The sequence below is a fragment of the Acipenser ruthenus genome, chromosome 49, assembly GCF_902713425.1.
Source record: "Acipenser ruthenus chromosome 49, fAciRut3.2 maternal haplotype, whole genome shotgun sequence".
Taxonomy (NCBI): Eukaryota; Metazoa; Chordata; class Actinopteri; order Acipenseriformes; family Acipenseridae; genus Acipenser; species Acipenser ruthenus.
Genome location: NC_081237.1, coordinates 6,674,948 through 6,701,407, shown reverse-complemented (window position 1 = coordinate 6,701,407; position 26,460 = coordinate 6,674,948). Strand labels below are relative to the sequence as shown.

General features: G+C 39.7%; 2 protein-coding genes across 3 annotated transcripts; both read left to right on the top strand.

Moving 5' to 3' along the window:
• The first annotated feature begins 3,064 nt into the window (after positions 1-3,064).
• LOC117401443 (lipoprotein lipase) lies at positions 3,065-10,492 on the top strand. The gene is made up of 10 exons (XM_059014931.1): positions 3,065-3,308; positions 4,977-5,152; positions 6,267-6,446; positions 6,852-6,963; positions 7,077-7,310; positions 7,997-8,239; positions 8,688-8,808; positions 9,162-9,344; positions 9,483-9,590; positions 9,775-10,492. The coding sequence occupies exons 1-10, from the start codon at positions 3,209-3,211 to the stop codon at positions 9,821-9,823; spliced, it is 1,506 nt and encodes a 501-aa protein (XP_058870914.1). The 5' UTR covers positions 3,065-3,208; the 3' UTR covers positions 9,824-10,492.
• A 6,841-nt stretch (positions 10,493-17,333) lies between these two features.
• On the top strand, positions 17,334-25,797 carry LOC117401417 (lipoprotein lipase-like). Of its 2 annotated transcripts, none has more exons than XM_034002101.3 (10): positions 17,334-17,680; positions 19,239-19,432; positions 20,307-20,486; positions 20,669-20,780; positions 20,958-21,191; positions 21,489-21,731; positions 22,305-22,425; positions 22,654-22,872; positions 23,936-24,031; positions 24,417-25,797. In XM_034002101.3, exons 1-10 carry the CDS (start codon positions 17,578-17,580, stop codon positions 24,436-24,438), a joined length of 1,524 nt encoding a protein of 507 aa, XP_033857992.3. In that variant the 5' UTR covers positions 17,334-17,577; the 3' UTR covers positions 24,439-25,797. The 2 variants fall into 2 exon arrangements, with proteins under 2 accessions (XP_033857992.3, XP_033857991.3); XM_034002100.3 differs by having other exon boundaries at positions 17,369-17,680; positions 22,651-22,872.
• The last annotated feature ends 663 nt before the right edge of the window (positions 25,798-26,460 follow it).

The following is a 26,460-nucleotide window of genomic DNA, read 5'->3' as shown; positions in this document are numbered from 1 at the left end:
AACACAAGCCACTGTGGGGTGAGCGCGCTCACTCTGCCCCACCAACACGGCTCCTATTGGGATCGCTGCAATGGTTATAGTATGTATTCACCATGGTTTAACATTGTCTGCCACAATGTTTTGATATGCTTTCGCTATGCTATTTTTACGCTTTGCTATGAGAATAAGGGGGTCACTGGAGACCCATGCTTCCTTTATTATGGGTAGACAGCCCGAGAGGTAGCGAGAGCATATGAATAAGGATGCAATGACACAGGCAGCCAGGTTTCTTGCCTCTTCTCTCATACCGGACTCTCAGAACCCCATGCAGCTCAGTCTGCGGTCACACTGGTCAATGTGCTTCTCTGCTCGTTCGTGTCTGATATGGGATTGTAGACCTCTGCGCATCGCAGCTGGACTCACAGCAATAGAACGCATGCCAGTCAGCCCCCAGACAGAGAAATGGCTTTTAATATCGCAATCGACTGGCAGTGTTGAGTTGACAGGCTTCACAAGCCAGTGCCAACGTCTCGGACACTCAGTGCCTCGCCAACAAAATCCTGCCTAAGGAATTATACAATGCCAGGGTGGAGCCCTGGGGTCCAATAGATATGAAGAGTTCCCAGACTAACTCAGTGCCTTTCCGTTCTTGAGAAATCATCAGTTTAAGCCCCCCCCCCCCCCATCACACATTTTTCTGTTTGCATTACCACGCACTCCCATATCCAAGATCCAGAGTTGTGTCATTATGATTTCCACAGCAAATTAAAAAGTGTGAAAGGTTTGTAGTGCGCCTCAGCGGGACAGGTTTTGGATAAAGCCCTCTATTCTAATTCAAATTCTAATTCTATTCTAATTCAAGTGAATTGGCAGGAGATGGTGGATTCTAACCCTTACCACTCTGTTTAAATCATAGGAAGAACCCAGACAGCTGGTAAAGGCTTCAACTCAGGCTGTTATCTTATAATCCCAATGATGCCACAAGGACCTCCCTGTTAACTCTTGGAAACAGACTCTTAAAGACAACAAATCATTTTCACAATACCTTATTTATCTGGCAATACTGATGTTGAATGCATGGCAAAGCATAGACAAGCATTGCAAATTATAACGAGGTATGGTAAAGCACATTAAAAAAACAAACCAAGGCAAACTATAGTTAATGCATGGTATAACCCTGGGAAAAGCATGGGGGAAACTCCACGAATACTGTACAGAAAGACTGTGGTAAACTTTAATAAGGGCTAACACATGATATGTGGCCATTCCTCAACTCTCAAATTGCATAGCCTATTCTTAAAAGTAACTGAACATAGCTGGTGCAGTTTTTACATATTGCAGAATACATATCACAAAAAAGGCACGCTGCGTATTGCAGATTTATTTGTCAAAACACTAGCCTTTTATTAATAAAAATGAAAAAGGACACATAATTACACGTTTATTGCAGCATCGCAACCAAAAGCGGTATACTTGCAAAATCGGATGAGATATTTACTAATTCAATAACGCACTGGCGGGTTGTTTCTCAATCAGATTGAACGGATAACCTCTGCGTCCCAGCTGGCCAGTGGCGGTTAACATTCAGCACCGCCCAGCCAATGAGAAAGTGTGGTTTCCTTCCACACCCACCGCCCACCTTCTGAGGGGCGGGAGAATACCAGAATTTAACCGCTTTTTGCGTTAGGAGGCAGAATAGTGTAGAAATGTAGAAACAGGAAAAGCATTGCCCGGACTGGTGTGTGCTGTAGGTGGAGATTGTTACAATGAAACCATTTGTTTTCATAATGAGCTGCAATGCAGCCAGACGTGCGATTTTCTTATGCCAACTATTACAGATATATATATATATATATATATATATATATATATATATATATAACTAGTTGTCAGAAGACTACATAAAGTTATAAATACCTTTTTAAAATGATCTACTGCGAAAATGTTTTCCATCTAAAATCCAGTTCATATACTCAAAATATAAAACCTATAGGTTACAGAGCGAGTCGCTCTAGGTGTAAAATCGCCTGTGGTTGTGTGATAGCATGGCTTTATTATGTGGATAATAACAGTAGCTTAATTTAATCTCATATTTCATTAAAAAAAAAAAAACACACTCACACACACACACACACACACACACACACACTCACACAAACCTCATACAGGATTATCTGTCCATAACTGGTGTGTAAATGATAAAATTCGATTTCAGTTGGCAGCCTACTTAAAAGCAATACCAGCCCACACGTCATTTAATAGAGTACAGAAATACATACAAATTACAAACACGTGGACTGGGTGAACAAGTTTAAGTTTATAAATAGTGTTATGCAATGGGGCCAAGAACAGGCTTGAGAACATAGCACTTACAGCATGTGCAGAGTGCCGACTGCGCGGTAAACAGATCAAACAAAGCACTTCCTATTACAAGCACAACACTTAACGGAAATACAGCTGTTATAAAACATTGCCAGGTTTGTTGTGTACAGGCTAAACTTTTTTTCTTCTTTTTTTTTTACCACCTGCTTAATGCCGGGATCAGACCAATGAAATGTGGGTTAAACCACGGCGTTAACCCAGTTTAACTAAACCAATTTAAAATCCACGTTAATGATGTCAGCGATGTCACTAAAGTAAAGCACCAGGCTCCATTTTCGGTATGAATTAAATTAAACATGATTATAGTGAAGTTTTAAAAACAATTTTTATTAATGGAATTTGATTTTCCCATGTATATACAGCTGTGGTGCTTGTGTCGGTTTCCAATGCTGTCAAAGGCATCTTACCTTTAAAAAATAAAACGCTTGACTTCACGGGCTTGGCGTTTAGTGCAGTTTGGACTAATAATGCACAGGTCTGTTTATAGATTTGTTTTGTGTGCTATGCTATTTGTATTTATAAAGTCAATTAAAAACGCGCACCATTACAATATGATATCCGAACTTGCGCTAATGCATCACCTTTATCGAATTAAGCGGCCACGCCTTCGGGGGATTGCAACCAATGGCATTCGAGGAATTTGCATATGGCTCAGCACAAACATAAAAGGTTTGGGAGAGCCTGTGTGGCACTCAGAATATAGAAAGTGGAAGGGAGGGTGTCTGTGATTAAAGGATACAGCGCAGGTTCAGCAGCAGCAGCAGCAGCAGCATTATTATTAGTGTAACAGTTAGGTTGGAATACTGCAAAACCAATAGTCTATTTTTCCTGGATTTTTCTAACGAATATGGGAAGAGAAAAAAATGCTTTATTGGCGATTGTATGGATATACTTGTTAAAAACGTGCGCAAGTCTTTCAAATACTACAACTGAAGCAACCTTTTTAAGTAAGTGCATTTGTGTTACGATTTTTCAAACTTTTTAATTTTTTTTTTTTATTTTGGAAAAACAAACCCAGAATTGCTTTTCTTTCTTTTTTTTTTTTTTTTTTTTTTTTTTTTTTTTTACACTGTTAAACTTTTTGGCCAAAAAGTAGCAAGTTAGTTTCATGGATTTGGTATGCTAAAGTTATGACCGAGAGTAACCTCAAACGGCTGGGTTACTGAACGAGTCAGGGTTGAAGACTGGCGCTCCAAGACTCAAGTGTTTTGTTTTTTGTCTGAGCGTAGAAAAATGCCCATGAAACTGAGATTTTAATGAATAACAATTATAAGAGTAACATATATATGTAGGGTACAATTATAAGCATATATTATATTGGAGAGTTTCAAATGAGCGGATTTCAAAGCGGAGTTTGTAAGGAACACGAAGCCGGTTTGTGGCTTGGAACTTGATTTCAGGAGACTGCATAGCATACCACGGGAAACTTGGGATTGGATACAGAAAGGCTGCCTCAAGCGAGGTCTCCTGGAACCTGGTTCCTAGTCACTGAAAAGGTGGCTTCGCGTTCTCTCTGTTTAAAGACCAGTGACGGCTGAACGGAGTATTTCATGTGGGAAATTCTAAAGGGCTACAGTAATAGTTACACGTTGCTCATGTTTCTGTGTTGTAACTTGCATTACATACTCGTCAAGTTCTTAGCTCTGTTCTTTTACATTTTGTTGCAAAGCATTGGTTTAAATCGCCCCCGTGTATTAGTTTAAAAATGATATTTTTGTAGCATAAATAACATGTCTGCTTCTTGGTTGTTCACTATTCCAGCTCAAATGAACACCATTGCGTTCTAAGACTATTATTGATCTTAAAAAATATTTTATTAGAAAACAAGTGTTGCATTTATTTATTACAGGCAACCTTGATCGGCGACTGTTAGCGGCTAAGTTATTGTTGAAAATAGACTACTTTTTTTTAGGTTTTAATTAAGAGATCGTTTTTTTTGTGACCATTTGAGGGCAGTGCTGTACCGTTTGAAGTTGCTGTTTTGAAATAATTGATTTTCATAAACCGCCAGGTCTTACAGTCGTGGCTATGAGTATACAAGACCCAGGGCTCGAATAGATCTGTCACGAACACAGAAGAGAACGGGTATGCGCTTCTGCAACCACGTGCTTTATGTATAATTGCTGTTTTTGAGACGCAGATAGTACATTTGTAAAGCGGTTATTTTTATACCTACGCAGTTGCAGTGTATAAGCTACAGTCAGTAACGGCATTGTTCGTGCGTGCTGATATATAAAGAATGAGGTGGGGATTTATAGAAGCTGTCGGCCAGGCCAGTTTAATGCAATTCAATATCAAGTCGCAGCCATACAAACCATATATTTAGTTAACTCCACAGGAGTTCAAACCAGCATGCATGAAATCTGGTAATAATGCAGCAACACAAAGCGCTGTGAAAGTTTGTAGAATTTACTTCCAGGTCACTAAACACGAAGAAAAATGACCGATTCCATATATTTATAAGAGTGGCAGTTCAGTGCTGGTTCCCGATTGCTTTTGAGAAACAACATACAGATTCAAATATACATATTTCTGAAATGAAGGAGGTCAGAATCGACGCTAGTTGTGTAGTTCATTGCAATGAAGCGTACCAACCCCTGTGAATTCCTTTACAGCAAACAGCACGGAGTGGGTTGTCGACTACAGCAGCATCGAATCCAAGTTCTCTCTGCGCACGCCTGAAGTTCCGGACGATGACACCTGTTACCTGGTCCCGGGGCAACCTGAGACCATCGCGCAATGCAAATTCAACCAGACCATAAAGACCTTCGTGGTCATCCACGGGTGGACGGTGAGCGTACCCAAACGAAGGGATTCCCTCTTTTTTCTTCTTTTATTTTTTGTTTGCTGTTGCGGCTTATAGAACAGTAGCGATGATTCTAAAGGAGATTATTTAAAAAAAAAAAAAAAAAAACATAAGTCACGACATCACATCAAAACTGGCTTACATAGACACAAGCCTGGATTCAATTACAATAAACTACAAAACAATGCAGCCTTGTCTAGAGTTGTATATATCGGGCGGAGTCTTTATAGCGAGGCTTTTATGACCCGCTCTGTTCAGACTTCAAAACGGGTAGAAGAGAGGTGTCCTGAACACCCCGTTACTTAAAGTCAAACTCGTTTTAACATCCGACAAGCCGTTGATTGAAAACACAAGCACACCGGGGGTATGTGAAATGACGCAAGTTATAATACAGTAGAACCAACCACACCAGTGCGCTAACACTGGGGCCATACTGTTTTACACGGGGGGGGGGGCTACAGCTTGCCACAGCTGTTCGACATTATAACTGTTGACATCTCATCCGTGTGCCAACTAAGAACGCTTCAAGTGGAGCTCTTGTATGTAATATCAACAGCTATGGTGCTTCTTTTTTCCAAGAACTGCTCGCTGCAAGCATTAATAGAACTGTACAGTGGTCCCAGCTTTCTTTAATGGCAGGAATCCCACTTGGCAGCTTGTATGCGAGTGTGGGCAGGGGCTAGAACTAGCCTGCTCCCCTTAAATCGGTTTGATTTTATTTTATGTGGTTCTGTGTTACTAGCTCAACAAAAAATGCAGCCTCAGCTTAAATAGCAGGTTCAGAGTCTGCAATTACTCAAAGGCTGTAATAAGGCTGGAATATGCAAACAGATGTTTCATTATCCAGCCAGTGTCTCCAAATATGTCATGGCTGTGAATGAAAGTCTGGCCGTAACGTTGCCAGCCTTACAAAGAAAAGGAGCATTTACTTGGATTGGAAAATAAAAAGTGTTTCCTACTTCATTACAATAGTAAGCAGAACCCCACCCCCCACATTGTTGAATTTAAAGCTGGAACAGGAAGTCAGAGCCAGGTCCACCTCACCATAGCGGGTAGCGTGATCCTTGGCCCTCTCTGAGTGAGTGTGTTCCCTCCCCAGGTGACTGGGCTGTTTGAGAGTTGGATCCCCAAGCTGGTGGCAGCGCTGTACGAGAGAGAGCCCCACTCCAACGTGATTGTGGTGGACTGGCTGCACCGAGCGCAGCAGCACTACCCCACCTCTGCTGCGTACACCGAGCTAGTGGGGCAAGATGTGGCCAAGTTCGTGGACTGGATGGAGGCAAGTGGAAATCATGGCTTTTAAACTCGCAGACCTTAATTGGGCAGTACAAGATTGTTGTTAACTGGGGTCTTTTGAAATTGGCTATATGTACTGGTTGGAAGAAAATTCTGAAGTTGGGCTACCTGTACAACTTTGTGAGGAGCAGCGATCCTGCTTCGGGGTGGAGATGAATGGATTTCTGGGTTTTGGATGATTTTTTGTTTATATTTATTAGCTTGACACAGTAATGTACAATGATATTTTCAACACATATTAAAGAAATGGGTTCTGAAGTTAGACTAGAGAGGGAACCTCAGACTAAATCTGGAAATTCCTACAGTGTAAGATCATTGAGGTTGAAAAATGCACCCCCCCCCCCCCCCACACCTAATTGTTATTATAAAGTGTGTTTTCTAATTTCAGAGTCAAATAAACTACCCTTTGGAGATGTTTCATCTGCTCGGGTATAGTCTCGGAGCTCACGTTGCTGGCATTGCCGGCAGTCTCACAAACAACAAGGTCAACCGAATCACAGGTGAGACGTCACGAGGTGTTGACAGTAAACCATTTGAAATCGCACCGTTGCTGGTCTCGGCAATGCAGATGGTTCCAGTTGGACACAGGAATCTAACTTGTTGTTTGTTTCAGGCCTCGATCCGGCCGGCCCCACGTTTGAGTACGCGGAGGAGCAGCGGCGACTGTCCCCGGACGATGCTAACTTTGTGGATGTGCTGCACACCTACACCAGGGGCTCCCCCGACCGGAGCATTGGTATCCAGAAGCCAGTGGGCCACGTTGATATCTACCCCAATGGGGGGGTCTTCCAGCCAGGCTGTGATCTGCACAAAGCCATGCTCATGATTGCTGCCAATGGATTTGCAGGTATTTTTTTTTAGGTGATTGTAGCCAACGAAATAATGCAAGGTAGTCCAGGAGATTATTGCTCATTGGGGTCTGTGAAACAAGCGGTTAATAATTAAATGTGACACTCGTTTTGACCAATCGCAGTCTTCAGTATTCATGTGGTTGGCCGTGTATAATATATTGACCGAATAGTTGCAATATACAGTACATCACCCTGATGCCATGCTTAGCTATTGACTAGTACCACACATCACATTTTCATTGCACTAATCATTGCCATTTCCTATTGTATTATTATTATAATTATGTATTTTTTTTTATTATTATGTATTTCTTAGCAGACGCCCTTATCGAGGGCGACTTACAATTGTTACAAGATATCACATTATTTTTACATACAATTACCCATTTATACAGTTGGGTTTTTACTGGAGCAATCTAGGTAAAGTACCTTGCTCAAGGGGACAGCAGCAGTGTCCCCCATCTGGGATTGAACCCACAACCCTCCGGTCAAGAGTCCAGAGCCCTAACCACTACTCCACACTGCTGCCCTATACTGAACGGTGTGTTTTATACACCTTGTAGTTTTTTGAGCTACGGGTGGCTGAAAAATATGGTCTGCAACTGAGCCCTTTTTCTAGTTTTGACAGTCTTTGACTCTGTTTACCAAATTCCACTTTGTGTTTTTTCCCTTTTATTTGTAGATATGGACCAGATCGTGAAATGCTCCCATGAACGCTCCATCCACCTGTTCATTGATTCGCTGTTGAACGAGGAGAAGCCGAGCATGGCATACCGCTGCAACACCAAGGAAGCCTTCGACAAGGGGCTCTGCCTGAGCTGCCGCAAGAACCGCTGCAACACCCTGGGCTACGACGTCAACAAAGTGAGAAACAAGAGGAGCGCCAGGATGTATCTGAAGACCAGGGAGGTGATGCCTTACAAAGGTGAGCCAGGGAGAAGATCGCACCGCGATCCTGAGTTCAAGAGGCTTTCAGAGATGGACGTTTTGTCTGCAAGCGTTTGTCGGATGGTGAACCAGGAATAATGGCACAGGAAATCAAAACCCACTTTCCCTTCACATTCCCAGTATTGCTTTGCCAGTGCAGCCCATAATGTGAAGGTATTCCCAGTTGCAGTGGCAGTCTGGCATACTGATCCCAATACACCACTTTCATACTTCTGTGCGTCTATCCATTTTATTTTTTACTGCCAAAAGAGTCATCCAGTTAGACAGTTAACTGCTCTAGGCTTTATAAAGATGTGACCGTGCTGTGATCAGGTGGTTTCTGGTATACTATTTAAGAAAATAGCAAAATATATAGGGTTAAGGATGAGATACAGTTGTTGAAATGGGTTCTTACGTGGGTTCTTCCCCCTTGTCTCTCCATACAGTTTTCCACTTTCAGATCAAGGTGCATTTCTTCAACAGGATAAACATCTCCTTCACAGATCAGCCAATCCTGTTGTCTCTGTATGGGACACATAATGAAGTCCAGGACATTGCCCTCTCCATGTAAGTAATTTAAAAAAAAAACTGTCTTCCTATCTTGTTTCTGCTGACTGAAGTTATTTTGCTCATAATTTTCAACCTTAAGTGCAGGTATTTTGATTCTGTGATTGTAATAAGAGGGACTGAATTTGCAAGACTATAAACAATACTATCAGCGACTTTATTATATAACAAGATCACCTGAGATAATATAAAACTTGCACTGCTGGCTTTAGAGGACATGAGAGCTTCTGAGCTTCATTGAAAACATTCTGTGAAATAGTTTCTCAATGGCTAGAACTCCCATTTAAATCATCATATGAAAAAGGTGAACAAGCAGCTATTTATATATATTTATTTAATTTTTTTTTTTGCAGACCTGACATGTCAACCAACAAAACCATCTCGTTCCTGGTGACCACCGATGTGGACATTGGAGACCTTCTCATGGTGAAGATGAAATGGGAGAAGGATTCCTACTTCGGCTGGTCCGACTGGTGGGGAAGCAACGACTTCAAGATCCGCAAGCTCAGAGTGAAGGCGGGAGAAACGCAAGAAAAGTACGTACAACCAATTTCCCAGCTGAGAATTGATACGCTACCGAAAATACCTGGGACACTTTGTGTAAATTTAGTGGAGGATGTTCTATGTGTGTTGCATATGTGACAGTCTGGTTCTGTTTTTTTTTTTTCATGAAGGGTGGTGTTCAGTGCCAAAGATGGTGAGTTTGCAGATCTGAAGAGAGGAGGGGACGTTTCTATCTTTGTGAAATCTAAAGAAGACCAGGTTCGCAAGAGGCATGCAAGGTAGGTCACTGGACAATATTCTACCCCAATGTCTCGGCCATTAAAGAAATGAGAAGGGAGTGAGACATTGGTTCCCCAGTGCAGTTTATTAAAATGTGTATTTCAAGACATGCAAAGTTCCCTAAAACCACTGAAGTTCTTATTATATATATATAATATAATTTTGTAATGTTTTTTTTTCTAGGCATCACGAACGCAAAAGACCTGCTAAGCGCTGGATGAACTCCAATTGAATACGATGCAAAGAATGAAAAAGCAATATTGCGATGATATGGATTATTAAATAAATAAATGGAAGCAAGAACTGGAAGCTATTTTTTGGACAACGACTGTTGTCGTGGTTATTTGTAAGCTCAGTATAAAGCTGTCGAGCATTTCAATAAGGTGTGCAGCGTTATGACAATACTCATTTTTACAGGGATCTCTCCATTTCAGTTTCTACTATTTTAATTTGCTTTACTGGGTCATATTTAGCACTTGCCTCACCAATGTAGTTTCTTTACATTTTACTGGAGCTCCTGATATGTAAAAACTGAAATTAAATTGGTCTCCTATTTAAACTGGATTGAGTTGGATTTTAAATATGCATATATATATTCACAGGGTATGGAGTAAAGATGGTTTTTAACCAAGTAATTTTAACTTTCACAAAAAACATTTATTAAATACTAAAAGCACTATTTTATTACTAACTGAAACATGCATGCACAAACTTTTTTTTTTTTTTTATATAAATGTACGGACAAAGTCCATAAATTAATCCACTAAAGTGTGTTTTTAGAAAATACTCTTTAACCACGAGACAAGTTTTTCCTGTGAGATCGGAGGGCCCAACATTTATAGCTTTAAAAAGCTCCCTGTAAATTGTGAGACTTCCTGTCTGGTGTGTTTTATCTTTTACATGGGAGATCCATGTATTGAAAACAATCTCTCCAATCCAGTTTGATTAAAATCCTCTTTCTTCAAAAGATGTTCAACATACAAGGCTTTACCAAGAGTCAAAGAATGTAAAAAAGGGAACTTGAAAGTGCGTAGGCTATCGTGCATCTCAAAGAGACTTTGAAATGAATTTATTTAATGTATATATTTGTGTAATGGGCTGTATATATTTGCTAGTTTTGCCAAGCCTACCTATATTTTCCAGAGCTATAATGCTTGGCTTTTTTCTTTTATTTTTGTATGCTTTTTCCCCATGTCACTCATTAAGGCACAGAAAGGGTCAAAATAGACAGAGCAATATAAAACATGTGCTGACCAGAGCAAAACCTGGCGTGAACAAGGAAGGGATATGCTGCACGCCTTGAGGGTTAGGCTGTGGCATAAAAAGCCACAAAAAAACTTGTTTGTAACAGTGTTGTTGTTTTAATAACTTGATACACATGGTACTGTATTAAAGCACTTGCAATAATGCACAGTAGAGTGTTTGACAGAAGCACTTTGGCACAAATTGCACAATACAAACCTGATTTAGAACAAATTGGGTTCACAAGATGAAATTGTAGATGCCTGTGCTGAAGTTGAATAAGGTGAGGGGTTGACAGTAGATGTTCATGCTTCTTATGTATTTTGTGTTTGGATGCAGGGGCAGGGTGGCAGGTTCCTTGAAACCAGATTACAGTAACTTCCATTATGTTGGCTAGGTTTGAAGAGTTCTACCAGTAGACCTCTCGTCGGTTTGCTAAAAGCGCTTGAATGTGATCGCCGATGTACAGTGTGCTGCAGTCTTCCTAATCTTGACGTCTGTTTGCTACGTAAAAAAAAAACTGTCTTCGATAAAGAAACAAATGGTCATCCGTGATAGATACCTGTAAGAAGACTGTGTTCTGCAATGTATATTCATATATATTTTTTCTTTCTAATGTTTTATTTGTGAGGGTTGTTCACTGTACTTTAATGGGTGTTGCTGCAGTATTTCATGTTGCTTGGTTTGTGTACAGGTTTGCAATTCTAAACAATTGTTTATTCAACTGTATGGAAGTTCACTGATTGTGGAACAAGCATTCGTGTGTGGCAGTTCAGTACTTACTCTGCAGAAGCGCTTGGGCAACGATGAAAGAACTCTTGTGGGAGAGCTGCAGAGTCTTGACTGTTCCATCGTTGTTGCATTCAGTCCTGTAGGTTGCTTTTTCATGCTATTTAATCCATATATAAAAAACAGCAACTGGCAGTAAAACTCTTCTGTGAATGTATCTGCTAGCTTAGATGTTCTACGCAAATTGTATTTATTGGAGCTGTTTATAAAATAAAGTTGTGCCAAAAAAAGTTTGTTTGTTTTTTTTTTTTTTCACAATGTTTTACTATGCAACTGTTTGCAAATCTGCAAGAATTATATGGTACCATGGTTATTAAGCTTTAATAAAGTTTTATTATAGTGTAATATATATGAGATTTCTTGCAACATAACCATTTTAAAAAGACATAGTTGTTAATGGATTGTAAAGGAGCATGCAAACAGCCAGTTCTTGGAAAGGAGGCACGTGATGAAGTTCCATGTGCTGTGAAGTGCCTGTTCTTCATGCTACAGTAAACAAGCACACAGAGGACTTTCCATTCACTGTATGAGTGAACTTAAAAGAAAACCTCACACTGCTGCTTACAGGACATGGAGCTGACCATTGTTCTGGTAAACCTTCCCCAATACAAATTCCCATCAATCTGCAGCTTTTATATGAAATGCACTCCAACACACACACTCAGACTCCAACTCATCCTCTCTTTAGCTCACCTTCAAAGTGAATCGCTACCAAAAAAAAACAAAACCTATTACAATGTGTGCTGAAATGTCAGACCAATGAATTGCCAGTGATGGGTAAAATGCCCTGGAATTATTTTGTTAATGTGTCTGGATTGCAGTGGTATTGTTTGTGTTTGGGGCCCCCGAGCTTCACCTAAGTTACTAATGCAGAACAGAACCTTGTTCAGCACTTTTGAGATGATCCTGTGCTTCAGAAAGTTTTTTTTAATGTTTTAGTTTTAGGCTGTGTTGGCAGGTGCTGGAATTTCAGTAATAATAAAGTATTGCTGTTTGCAATCGTGGTCAAAGGACTTTCTCTTAATCCTATGAGTGTGGTCTATAGAAACGACAGCAATGCTAACTGGAATGCAGAGCAAAGTAACGGCCCCTCAGTTTCCTAGAGCTGAGCAAAGTCAATGACCTTGAAATCAGATTAAACCATTATCTAGAGAACACAATGTAACCCTTTTCCTAGAGACAGTTCTACATATAACAGGCTCACACACCTACTGTAATGGAAACAAGCAGTGAATCGGATGATTAAAGAAACATTTTCTCACCTCAAGTCTCTTGCCATTCTGCTTGTTTTCCAGACTTTACTTTGACTCTGCTGAAGCCAATGTATTCTGTCAAACTATAAAAATCCCATTTCTGTGCACCAGCTACTGGAACCCCAGCAGAGTTTCCAACCCACCTATTAATTGAGGTGCATAAAATAGCTGATCTCAATGTTGTTGCTCTGAAAAGCACAGGTGCCGAAGATCAGGCATTATTTCAACAACACCCAGGGAGGACCCTGTATTTTCAGAGGACACCTGGTAAGGTTTACAGCCATCAAACCCCACACTTGTCTCTCCAGTTGGTGCTTGTAGTTAGCTGAGCTGATCAGAGGAACGGTATAATGAATTAAAGTGTGGTTATGCCAGGACACCCCACATGGCTTCCAGATACTTGGAAAGGAAGACAATTGAGATTGTCTAACAGTGTTTACATGCATTCGACAGGATTTATGAGTCAGCAAATCCTTCGCTGTTGCAATCACATTTTTAATCTGAAACATTTATCCTAAATCATTTAATCCAATCCAATTGTGTAACACAATATGCCATAGCGAAACTTTTTGTAATAGTTATAGTTAAAGCATGCCAAAGCCTTTTTTTAAACAGAAAAGCCACTATTTAAAAAAAAGAAATTATCCATACTGGATTTCAAATGGATGCCAGAACTCTTCTTTTGGCATTCAAAAGGCATGCAAGGGAACCTGAATTCATTCAAGTTTAATGAATGCTCACACTTACACCTGATCCTCAGCTAATGTGTTATTGCACCACTGTGTCATTGTACTTATAAACTTGTTGTAATCCTAATTGGTTGCATCCTATTTCATATTATATTCTATTAGCATTATTGCACTTACTGTAAAAAATACTGTATTTAAATATGAATATTGCATTGTAACTCTGTACTGCCCTGTAATACCTTTAAGTCTCCTTGGATAAATAATAATTTAGGAAGTATAAAAGTCAGATGTGTGTTTACAGGACACCTCTGTATCACAGGTTTAATAAATCATTATCTGTGAAGTGAAATGTGATACCCTGGATATTTCCTCTTCATGTCTGTTCAACAGCAGCACTGCCCAGACACAAACGTAACCTTGACCGACGTCCTCGATCACGTGAACAATCACAACGGAGTAGCAATCACTCCTTTCCAGAAGATAAATGCAGGTCTGTTGGTTTAATTTGAAAACTTTATTTATTTATTTATTTATTTATTTATTTATTGCTGTTATAAACAGGCGCAGCCAAAGAAAGTTGAACGAGTTCAAAACTAGCATTACAAGGAAGGAGCTGTAATTACTTCCCATAAACTAGGAATGGAATTCTTTGTTCGTTTGTTTTTGTTTGTTTATCTTACTGAGGTTAAGATTAGCCGCAATAAAAGTTTATTTTTTACTTGTTGTTATTCTTGGTAAGTTTTCCAGCACTTTCTGTCATACAATAACAACACAAGCCCTACTGCCTCAGCCAAGTAAACTCTCTAACTTACACTACAAACGGAGTATGATCCTTGACTACTAATCTGGACAAAGCAAGAGGGGGAAGGTGCAGCACACATTCCTATACAGCAGCATGTGATCCCAGCAACATGTGATATAATATTCCTGCACACAGTCTGTACAGCTCTGTACAGCGCATAGCTGTAATAATTGGTTAGTAGCTACTTTAAGTTAATAGGATCTCCTGATTAAAGGAGTCCTAACCTCTATTTTATTTATTAGTTTTAATAACTGGTCCCACATTTATTGCACTATGAATCTATTAGTTCTTCATTTGTTTTGATCTTTTTTTTTTTATGTAACTAAGGATATGCCAGGTAGCCTTTAAGTTTTTTTAAGACGTATTATTATTATTATTTGTTTATTTAGCAGACGCCTTTATCCAAGGCGACTTACAGAGACTAGGGTGTGTGAACTATGCATCAGCTGCAGAGTCACTTACAACCACGTCTCACCCGAAAGACGGAGGTTAAGTGACTTGCTCAGGGTCACACAATGAGTCAGTGGGTGAGGTGGGATTTGAACCGGGTACCTTCTGGTTACAAGCCCTTTTGTTTAACCACTGGACCACACAGCCTCCTATGTTTAACCACTGGACCTCACAGCCTCCTACATATGCAAATTCCAGCCTGAATTAACCAAAAGATCTTCAACAGAATTAAAGGAGGGATAATACTGACAGTGCTCATAAGAGGTAAAAAAAAAAGATTTAAAAACTTTGGCTAACACTCCTTTAAGTGTAGCAATCCTCAATTAGGATTGTTATGTGGGTAAATGTAATCTTCAGTGCTACACAGACAGGGTTCATTTACAATGCCCGTTAGCCACTTTGCAGTGCTGTTGTGAACAGAAAAACACATTTCTAACAGGCTTAATGGCTGTCAAGCTGTTGCAGAGCCCTGTGAAAAGGCTGCATCCAGCTGTTCTTAATGCTATCTTGGTGCTGTAGAGACACACGGTGCTCATAATAGGCTGCTAATACAATAACACTTCGCGGTCGTCCGGGAATCATGTTTTCCTCTATTTAATGCTTCCACCTGCTTGTCAGCTTGTTCCACAACAACAATCATCACAGTACATCCTGATCAGTAAAAGAATACAAACATGCATTGCCTCTATTGTATCGATATTACACAAGAGATATAGTGTTCTCATGCATTAACTATACAGTGAAGAAATTAACTACATCCCTTAAATAATAAAAAAACAGCCACAAGCGGAATGACGCGGCGTGATTTGAACAGGAGGTGTATGATGTAATAGCAGCTGACCAATAACAAGGCAGAAACCAGGTCCACAGGCAGAATACATGACTGCATGAAAACCCTGATACCATAGCAGGATGGAAATCAGAAAAGTACAAAAACATGTTTTTTTTTTAACAGGTCCATATATTATTTCTAATAAAAAAATAAGCACCACACTATTTTAGAAGGATACCGTATAATAATAATAATAATAATAATAATAATAATAATAATAATAATAATGATGATGATGATGATGATGATGATGAAGATGATGATAATATTTTCCATGTAAATGTAGCTCACAATTCACCAGACAAAGCCTAGTTGTGTCTTTGAGGTAGGGATTAAGTTAAATTGATGGATGTTCCAGGGAAATTGGGAGCTCATTCTAATTAAGAGGAGCTCCAAATGAAAATCTGTACCTTCCCAATTCCAGTCCTCATTTTTTAACACAAGCCTGCTGCCTCCAAAGATCTAAGCAAATGCTTTTTGCAGTCTCCAGTCTGGATGAAAAACACAAGCTGCTCAAACAAAAACCTTCAAGGTGAAAGCAAGGTGCCCCGAATGAAGCTAAGCACTCTCTCTAGATCTTATACAATCTTATCTGCAACGCTATTATACATTATACATAGAACCCTGTACAATACAAAACTCTTCAGATCTGCATATGTTGGGTATGTTGCATACACAGTACATTAAATTAAATTCACTATTTTCTAATTTGTATCTGAGTTGTCCTGAAATGCAGGCTTAGTTTGACTTAAGGGGCCTCTAAAATGTCTTCTCCTTTTCAGACCCGGGGCGCAATGCTTTTAGATCAAGTGTCACAATTAAAACACTTTTTCTCTCGATAACAATAAGATGACGCCACGTGCTAAAACGGCTGACTGAGAACATGCCTGCTGCTGTAAAGGTTCCATATGTAGCCCTAGTAACAGCCATGCCTGACGTGTGACGGGGCACAAGGTCTGACACAAGAATAACGTGCCAAGCATATGTGGAACGGGCGGCGCATGACGTAATAACTGCTGACCAACAACATAATGGAACCAGATCAGCGTGCAGAACAAACGTCTGTGAAAAGGAGCTGGCATGAAAAATAGACTGGCTGGGTACCAGGATGAAACTAAGTCGCAAAAGTACTGATCCTGTCCTGGCGTAAACAATAACATTAGTAGCCTATGTATTTATATATATATAGGTACCGAGCTGCATTACTTTTAATAACACATAACACCGCACTGTTTTATAATAATAATAATAATAATAATAATAATAATAATAATAATAATAATAATAATAATAATGCAAAGTTAAATGACTTACCAATAACAGAGAGCGCATATAAAACCGCAAAAATTGTAGTCTTTGGTCTTTTACATTCTCCACTACAAAAATTAAATTAAATAAAATAGATTCTCCATTCTATTCGGTTCTATAATAATACACACACACACCAGGTACTACCGGTTGAACCTGTCAAAACCTGTGCAAGTATTTCTGGTGCAGCTGCATGTTTTTTTTATGATAGTCCATCTTGCAGTTTGTAGTTATGCAATATTTTGCTCATTCCAATTAGTTTATATGCATTTGAATTGCATTTAAAAGTGTGAACGAAGCATAATAATAATCTGCGGTACTGTGCGGTACTGTAATACTGTCTGGAGCGTACCTACCCTCCCCGCTCGATCACTGCGGCCAATGGGATACTTGTAAAGACTTGTGAAGCTCGAGAGAGGTGCTATTTAAAGACGAGAGCCGAGATGCGCTCTTCCAGTTTCTAGCGAAGTTTCCCACACGCAGAGGGCAGAGAAAAAAAATATTATTGTGGGATATTATCTGAGTGCTACTGTAAGCTTTTTTGTGATAAAACCCAAGTCAGTAAACACCCACTCAGTATTTCGGCAAGCCTCACTAAATCTCTGATATTTAAAAAGAGACATGACAAGTGAAGTTTCTTTATGTCTGGTCCTGCTTGTGTTGAGCGTCGCTGCGTTCCCAGCTGCCTCTGTGGTAAAAGGCAGCCCCAGTCCTACTGCTGCTGGTAAGTAATTTGGTTTCGTATTAATTCATTCTTTTTTACTTGTTTATTTTCCTTCTGGGATACATTTTGTGTCAACAGTAGGATTTAATTTGCTTTGTTACTTGGGTAGAAAAAAAAGTTAACAATTTTATGTTTCACTTTTCCACCACAGTGTGGCAGTTTGTAACTTTATTTTGTACATTTTAAACCGATTGGCATTAAGACAACAACAACAACAACAAAATAAAAGCTACTATTTTGAATTAAACGCGTATCTATCGGTGCGCATTAAGCGGCTAACTGTATTGTTACCTGTGCTGGTAAATTGTGAAATCTTCCTAACACATTGGGCAAGGTTTTATATATCAGATTTTTGTGGGAAAGTCGTTTTTTTTTTTTTTTTTTTTTTTTTTACTAAGGTGAGTGAGATCCTTCTTATTCTTAAACTCACAATACACGCCCAGGACTTTAATAATGGAGTTGAATCCACACAACTCTGTAACGACAAAGGCGTAGTCGAGGTTGTATTAGCAGGTAAATGACATTTTAAAAAAATTACAGAAATTCAACATCATCATTATTATTATTATTATTATTATTATTATTATTATTATTATTATTATTATTATTATTATTATTATTATTTATTTTTTTGAATTCCAATGCAGGTTTGCTGTGCTATGGGAACGCTAATAGCCATACCCAGTTGTATTACTAGTTACCACAAGGTCAAGCTGTGCAAATGCATGGGTTGGGATTCATTTCAGAGGATTAGCTCAAAGACCCCCGCCGCCTCAGTCTTGTGATTTTCAGCTGATCAGTAACCAAACATCGCACCACTGTACAGCGTAGGACTGAATCTGCAATCGAGTTCCTTGCATGGGCAATGGTGCCAGAACAAAGTTTATTTAAAGAGCTCCGTCTCACTTTTCATAAGCAGCCAGCTGACCCCGGTCCTCATTTATGAATAGTTAATAGATGACGTTATAAACGACTAGGAACGCAGTACCAGTCGCTCCAACCATTCGTCCATCCAGTCATTCATTCATTCATTCATAGTGCAGGACAAAGCTCGGGGCCGCATTCATGCCCTCACATGCACATTTCTCTTGAAAAGCCTTCAACAAATGGAGCTTTACCAAATGAACGCTAGTAACCTCACCGCCTCTGTGTTTACATGACACCGTTTCAGGGATTTCTATACCGCCGCACGCGTTTTTAAAGCCGCAGCGCGCATTGCCAAGTTCAACTTTGCAACTCTGCAAATGTTGCACGGCAGCCAGTGCGCTTTATTCAAGGTAATTTGACTTTACAGCGTAGGTCGAACTAAAACTAAATAAAAACACCATATGAAAACGCTTTATTAAAACATATATCTGGAATTCTATCTTGCTTATCTTTAATGGTTTGAAAAAAGTTTTGATTTAAAAAGAAAGAAAGAAAGAAAGAAAGAATAGACTGGATGTTTTATCCAGATCAACCAGAATAAGAATTGAATGCTTTAATGATTATTTCGGATGCAGATTGGGGGGTAGTGGCATTGGAGTGGTTACGTCACATTGTTGTTTTTTTTTTACAGATAACTCCTTGCACCTAGAAGGAAAGAATACCTACACTGAGGATTTTAACTCTGTCCTGACCAAGTTCTCCCTGCGCAGTCCTTCAGCTCCAGAGGAGGATGTGTGTTACATTAACCCGGGCAATGCAGACGCACTCAGTGTCTGCAACTTCAACCTCACCTCCAAAACCTTCCTGGTTATCCATGGATGGACGGTAAGGCAAAGAACGCCCTCCTCTAGATCTTCATAATAGAATCTGCACTCTGAAAGCAAAACTACATAGTTTACATTTATGACAAGACAACTTGAACAGTGGCTATACATTTATGACAAATCAACTTGAACAGTGGCTGCATAGAAAGAACATTGTGTGGAACTGCACAGTCTGAATTTCTAGTCTGCTTGTTAGGAAATGGCCATAAAAGCCAGGGGGCAGATATTTGTTTATTTAGCAGACACCTTTATCCAAGGTGACTTACAGAGACTAGGGTGTGTGAACTATGCATCAGCTGCAGAGTCACTTACAATTACGTCTTTCGGGGCACAATGAGGTTAAGTGACTTGCTCAGGGTCACACACAGTGTGTCAGTGGCTGAGCTGGGATTTGAACCGGGAACCTCATGGTTACAAGCCCTTTTCTTTACCGCTGGACCACACAGCCTCCTACATAATTAGTAGTCTAAGGAGCTCAAGAACTAAAGCTTATCATGCAATCAAGATTGCAAGCCTGAATGTTATGCATACACACAAGTGTGACTGTACACTTCTCTGAGTAGAATTCTCCTTTTTTTTAATATTGTAACCTTGACGACGGAAGCCCTTGGGAAGCCCGAGACCCGCGTGCCTTGTACTGTATGACAGCGGTGATGGCCTTGCCAAGTTCCATAACCCTTCCATGAAAACATTTTCCACAAACTGCAGCTGCCGAAGTGCTTTATAAATATCATCACTCTGGTGAATTTAGATTGGATGACAGAATTAGAAACCTTTAACCTGTGCTTCCTCTATTCCTAATGAGCTTTGTCCTATGGATGGTGGAGCTGTTCCATAGCTTGCTGCAATGATTTTCTTTTCTTTAACAATACCAGGTTAGTGGGATGTTTGAAAGCTGGATTTCGAAGCTGGTCACAGCTCTGTATGAACGGGAGCACGATGCCAATGTGATTGTAGTAGACTGGCTGAACCGTGCCCACCAGCACTACCCTGTTGCTGCTGAGAACACCAAGCTGGTGGGACAGGACATTGCCCGCTTCATAGACTGGATGGAGGTTGGTATAAAATACTATAAATTGTAAGGGGTAGTTTGTTCAAAGCAAAGTGGATCTTTTTTTTTCTCATAGTTTTAACCACGTTTATGCAGAATACAAAAAAAAGCGATAATTTATTTGAATGTCAAATAATGTATTTTTTATTGTACTTATTATTTGAAATGCTAATTTTGTTCTTTTAGGAGAAAGTAAACTTTCCTCTTGACAACGTTCACCTTATTGGCTACAGTCTGGGTGCACATGTGGCAGGGTTTGCAGGAAGCCACGCCTCCAACAAAGTTGGAAGAATAACTGGTAAGCAGCGTGTTCATGCCTGGATTTAGCAGATCAGTGCTGAATAGACATATAAATACAGACTACAATTTACAGTGACAATATATTGTAATACCTAGTAATTACTCTTTCGTTTTCAGTGTAAAATAAATCAATTCAAATGCCCCTGTAAACCCATGTCTTGTTTTATTTGTCCAGGTCTAGACCCGGCGGGCCCCGTGTTCGAGGGAACTCATGCTCAAGGCCGTCTGTCCCCGGACGATGCACATTTCGTGGACGTGCTGCACACCTTCACCCGTGGCTCTCTGGGGCTGAGCATCGGCATCCAGCAGCCCGTGGGTCACGTAGACATCTACCCCAACGGAGGGAGCTTCCAGCCAGGCTGCAACCTGAGAGGGGCCCTGGAGAACATCGCCAGCCACGGCATCTTTGGTGAGTAGAAGAAGCCTGTCATGTCCTCTTATTCAACACCGGGATGCAAGATTTGCTTCTGTGATCTGATGTATTTCTATAAAACATACCCAAAATGATAACTAGATTAAGCACTTCAATCTCCCAAGAAATGGCTGCAAATATTATGCAAAAAGCCAGCCTGGTAAAAGGGGGAAAAATAGTTTTTTTATCGCAGGACTCAAGCCAGACATTTGTGCTGTAGGTGTTAAACACTGTTGGTAACAGGAAAATGTTGCATGGCAGTTAAGATTACACTGTGTGTTTGGTGCTCTGCAGGCTTCTCGGAGGCAGTGAAGTGTGAGCACGAGCGCTCCATCCACTTGTTCATCGACTCCCTGCTTCACGAGCAGCAGCCCAGCAAGGCGTACCGCTGCAGCAGCAAAGAGATGTTCGACCGCGGCTTCTGCCTCAGCTGCCGCAAGAACCGCTGCAACAACGTCGGCTACGACGTGAACCAGGTCCGTAACCGCAGGAGCGCCAGGATGTACACCAGGACCAGGGCTGCCATGCCATTCAGAGGTATGCATTATAATATACAACTACAATGCTACAATGAACTGTGTGTCACGGTGTTGTTAGAACATTTATACATATATATGTAGGAGGCAGCATGGTCCAGTGGTTAAAGTCCAGTTCTTGTAACCAGAAGGTCACCGGTTCAAATCCCACCTCTACCACTGACAGACTCACTGTCTGACCCTGATCAAGTCACTTCACCTCCTTGTGCTCCATCCTGTGGATGAGATGTTAAATCAATGTCCTATTGTAAGTGACTCTGCATAGAATGCACAGTTCACAGCCTACCTCTGTAAACTGCTTTGTGATGGTGATCCACTATGAAAGATGCTATATAAAAATAAATATGTTATTATATATCTCCTAGTTACATACATATTGACGCATGTTAATTGTATGATGTTTACAGTATAGTATGGCTAGAGATCAGTCTAGTCCTGGCATTTATCCCATTGAGGTTCTAAATATTTAAAAAATAAAAAACATAGGAACTGGCTGAAACAAAGACCAGGGTTATGCTTTGTTACTCAGATCGCCTTGTAATGCTTTCTCTTTCTATCATTCTTTTTTTTTCAGTCTACCACTATCAGTTGAAGATTCACTTCTCCAGCAAATTTAACCGCTCCGAGATCGAGCCCACGCTTACAGTGTCCCTCTACGGAACGAAAGGAGATGCAGAGAACCTTAATCTAAACATGTAAGTGTGTTTAACCCCATTTCACGAACAAGAAATGACGTTCGGTACAGTATGTGACACAGCCCTACTGTTACATTTCAATCTGGATTTACCAGCCTCCTAAAGACCTGGTGCCAACTTGATAACGCATTGCTGTCTAGAGCAGAGCCTGATAAGCCCTAAAGAGGATTCTAGAGGAGCTAAAGAGGATTCTAGAGGAGCTAAAGAGTATTCTTTCTCTTGCAGCAGACACAAGATCTCTCCCAACAAGACCCACTCCTTTCTGCTGGTGACAGAGGTGGATATCGGGGACCTGCTGATGATGCAGTTCAGGTGGGAGGCCTCCTCCAGCTGGTCCTCCTCCTCTCTCCTCAACATGGTGTCATCCTGGTGGTCAGATGAGACCCCATCGAACTCCGACCTGGCGATCCATAAAATCCGGGTCAAAGCTGGGGAGTCCCAGAAGAAGTAAGTGCAACCAATAGCCGGACGTTTTTCCAAGTTTATAACCCAAGTGTTATACCTGAACTTGATGTTAAAGGTGTTTTATGCAACCAGCTGCAGGTTTTTAAGGTTTAATTTTAAAACATGTATTTAAGACAGGTTCATATGAAAAGCCCATGTTGAAATATATGTTTTCTTTTAAAACGTAATTCCCCGTTGTAAATGTTTACTGTGGCATGTCAAGGTCTGTATACAGTATGATCTCAAAGCACCTGTGGAAAAGGCTACAGAAGAGTGCAAAAAACAGACAGAAGTCTCATTGCTAGACAACACAGCTGTAAAAAGACACACAGGGGGCCATATTGACATATATCATCAAGTTTGCTCCATTTTTAGTTTTTTGTTTTGTTTTTGTAAAACGAATAAGAAACTGCTAATGATGCAGAACCAAGACACAGCTAAGGTGCATGCAGGAGATCTCAACTTATTTAACCTAATTAAGTTATTGGGGGGCTGGATTCTCAAAGTTATTTACTCCAAATCGTCGATAGCATTATTTTTGTCTGATTGGGCAAAAAAACAAAAAACACCATTTACAATTCTGAAACAACTGAAACCCACTCACAAGCCTTAGCATCAAATGTCACTTAACTGGATGTGTTGCAGTATTACTCTGTGAACATATCATGCTATTGACTTTTTGGAGTAACTCGTTTTGAGAATCTAGCCCTGTGTGTTTTTTTTCTTTTTTTTTTAATGGTGTTAACTTCTCACAGTGGTAAATGTGTGGAGTAGTGGTTAGGGCTCTGGACTCTTGACCGGAGGGTCGTGGGTTCAATCCCCAGTCGGGGACACTGCTGCTGTACCCTTGAGCAAGGTACTTTACCTAGATTGCTCCAGTAAAAACCCAAGTGTATAAATGGGTAATTGTATGTAAAATAATGTGATATCTGTATAATCTTGTAACAATTGTAAGTCACCCTGGATAAGGGCATCTGCTAAGAAATAAATAATAATAATAATAATAATTTATGAATATGGCTCAAGGTAGATTTCTTTTTCTGACATGTATTTGTCTTTTTTCTAGGATGGTTTTCTGCTCTAAAGATTCCCCTGAATTTGCTCCGGCTCAAGAGGTCATTTTTGTCAGGTGTCAGGATGGATGGGACAAATCATCAAAAAGGTACTTGCAAGAAACAACGCAAATCAGACATCAACAGTATAGTGCTGTCATGTTTCTTTCCTACCTTCTAAAGGAACAGTGTACTATCTTTTTCAAGGCAGTTTCTGGTTTTTTTTTAGAATTAGATTTCTTGCATTATCTAAAGGGAAGGCAATTAAGCAATCACAGGTATTAAAAAATATATATATATTACCTATGTTCAACCTGGCGCCACATGGAGATTTCACCAAGTCTGGGCTCGCTTTTATACTAATCTAGATAAGCTTTAAAAGGAAAATCACAACATTATTGTTTTTATAGTACTGTAGTAGTATTTTATAGGGTACTAACCATATATATATGAAACAAAATTTTAATAACCCAGGTTTGTTTTTGTGTGTTGCAGACATGTGACAAAGAAGCATTGAGGCTGTACGGAACAGTCTGGAACAGTAGCCTGGACCAATCATATCATTTTCAAAAGAGCACTTGGCAATCAACTTTAGCCAGCCTTAACTATTCTGTTTATTATTTATTTGTTTGTATATATTGTACAGCAGCACTACTACTTTTGTACATAAGTAACATGTTTAATTTAAAAACCAAAAACTTAGTTTTAATCCGTGAAATACTTTTGTTATGTCAGTTGGAGCCTGTTTATATGTGGGTATGCTGTCTGTGTTCATTGAAGGGAGCAAGAGAGCCTTAAAATATTATTATGTGAAACACCTGGTCAAACCATAGACTATTTATTAGGTAACTCAAAGATAGAATGGGGCTGAATTATATGGTCTTTATACCAAAATAAAAATTGTTTAAGCAAAATAAAACTCTCCGTCTCACAAAACGAATAACAAACAACTATTAAGGTGAAATTTAAGCACTTAGGTTTACCAGTTGCTACAAAAAAGTAAACATCTTTGATAAATCCGGCCCGATGTGCCTTAAAATACTTGATTGCATTGCAAAATATACTTGAGGTACATATTTTTACAGCATATCTGTTTTAACAACTGCTTCTCTATAACTCGCTATAATTACCCACAGGGTTGACTTCACAAAATACAACGCTGTGCAAAGTGGTCTGCGGTAGTGCACGCTTTATTTAGGGCATTGAGCGTTATTAAGATCGACCGCGGTTCAGATCATTAAAATCAACCCTGATATATTGTTTGGTGCTTTTACAGGACTGTTGCAATGGACAGCTGTTAATATTTAAATCACAGAAAATGCCCTTTGTCTTTATATGTGGATGTCTGTTACTACAATTCTTTGTAAGAAGAATATAGAATAGTCTGCACTTGCTGCTGACGCATTCTCTGTCTGTGCCTTTGTTATTTTAAGGTTAACCTTTTAAAGTTGACCTTGTTTTTTTCAGTTATCACTCTATATAATAGCGGTTGAAAATAACCTTAGAGTTTTAACTCGTCAGTTTGCACGTGTATAAACATTCTTCATTTTTGTTTAGTGGAGAACATCTGTCCTGCAAAATTGTTTTCATAATTTGTATATTTCTGTTTTATACTGGGAGACTCTGTGTGTGGTATTGTATTGCTTGTAGAGATCTATTTTTTTAACTACAGTATTTAGTGTTTTGCACTGATGTAAAAAAAAGGTCAAGTTGTAAAACTAAAGAAAAAAACGTAACATGTTAATACTGTAAATTGATAGTGATGTAAAACATTGAATGATTGTTCGAGGGGGAGGGATTAAATCTCGAAGCGGCAGATTTTCTTTGTAAATAACTGTAAATATGATGTTTTAATAAATTACAACCTACACCCGTTCATCTTCTTGTTTCTTTACAACCAACAACAATTTTAAAATTAATCCTGCTCTCTGAGCAAAAAGCGTTTCTGTTTACAGGATGTTTTTTAAATTTAATTAAGTTAATTTTTCCAAATTAGACATAAGTGGTGCAATGGGCTACTTAACTTGCGTCTCATGCTTTTAACATCTGGAAGCCAATTAAACACCTTGTGGGGACTAGGTCCTGGATTGGATGGACTGAAAGAGCCCCAAGTGAATAGCACGGCTCTGGAGCATGTGAAGAGAAAGGCAAAAACAACATGATCCCAGGAATAAAAAGCCGCGAGGAACAGGTTAAATAAAAAAAAAATGGAATTCGGTACCAGCTGGGGGCTGATCTGACCTAACGTTCATCTTTCAACCTTTTAAACTCAAAACTGACTCTGTGATGACATTCACCGTCTGCCGTGTTCCTGATTTACTGCACTCCCTGACAGAAGCCACAGCCGTCACTCTTTATTACTGCATGAGGCGCTGGTGCCATACCCTTGCACAGCTGACATTAAAGAGCCTGCAGAGCTGTCAGAAATACTTTCTGCTATGCAACAGTGGAAACATGCTGAAGGTGTCTCATCAACTATATGAACATAATTCAGATATGTTCTTTAACATCATTTAATCAGAGAAACTACAAAAAGCCT

Excerpts from the sequence above, each read along its gene's own strand:
- LOC117401443 (XM_059014931.1), top strand. The coding sequence starts at position 3,209 with ATGGGAAGAGAAAAAAATGCTTTATTGGCGATTGTATGGATATACTTG. Across the intron at positions 6,447-6,851 it reads AGTTCGTGGACTGGATGGAG|AGTCAAATAAACTACCCTTT; the intron begins GCAAGTGGAAAT and ends TTCTAATTTCAG. Across the intron at positions 8,240-8,687 it reads GGAGGTGATGCCTTACAAAG|TTTTCCACTTTCAGATCAAG; the intron begins GTGAGCCAGGGA and ends CTCTCCATACAG.
- LOC117401417 (XM_034002100.3), top strand. The coding sequence starts at position 17,578 with ATGACAAGTGAAGTTTCTTTATGTCTGGTCCTGCTTGTGTTGAGCGTC. Across the intron at positions 20,781-20,957 it reads CAAAGTTGGAAGAATAACTG|GTCTAGACCCGGCGGGCCCC; the intron begins GTAAGCAGCGTG and ends TTATTTGTCCAG. Across the intron at positions 22,873-23,935 it reads GCTGGGGAGTCCCAGAAGAA|GATGGTTTTCTGCTCTAAAG; the intron begins GTAAGTGCAACC and ends TCTTTTTTCTAG.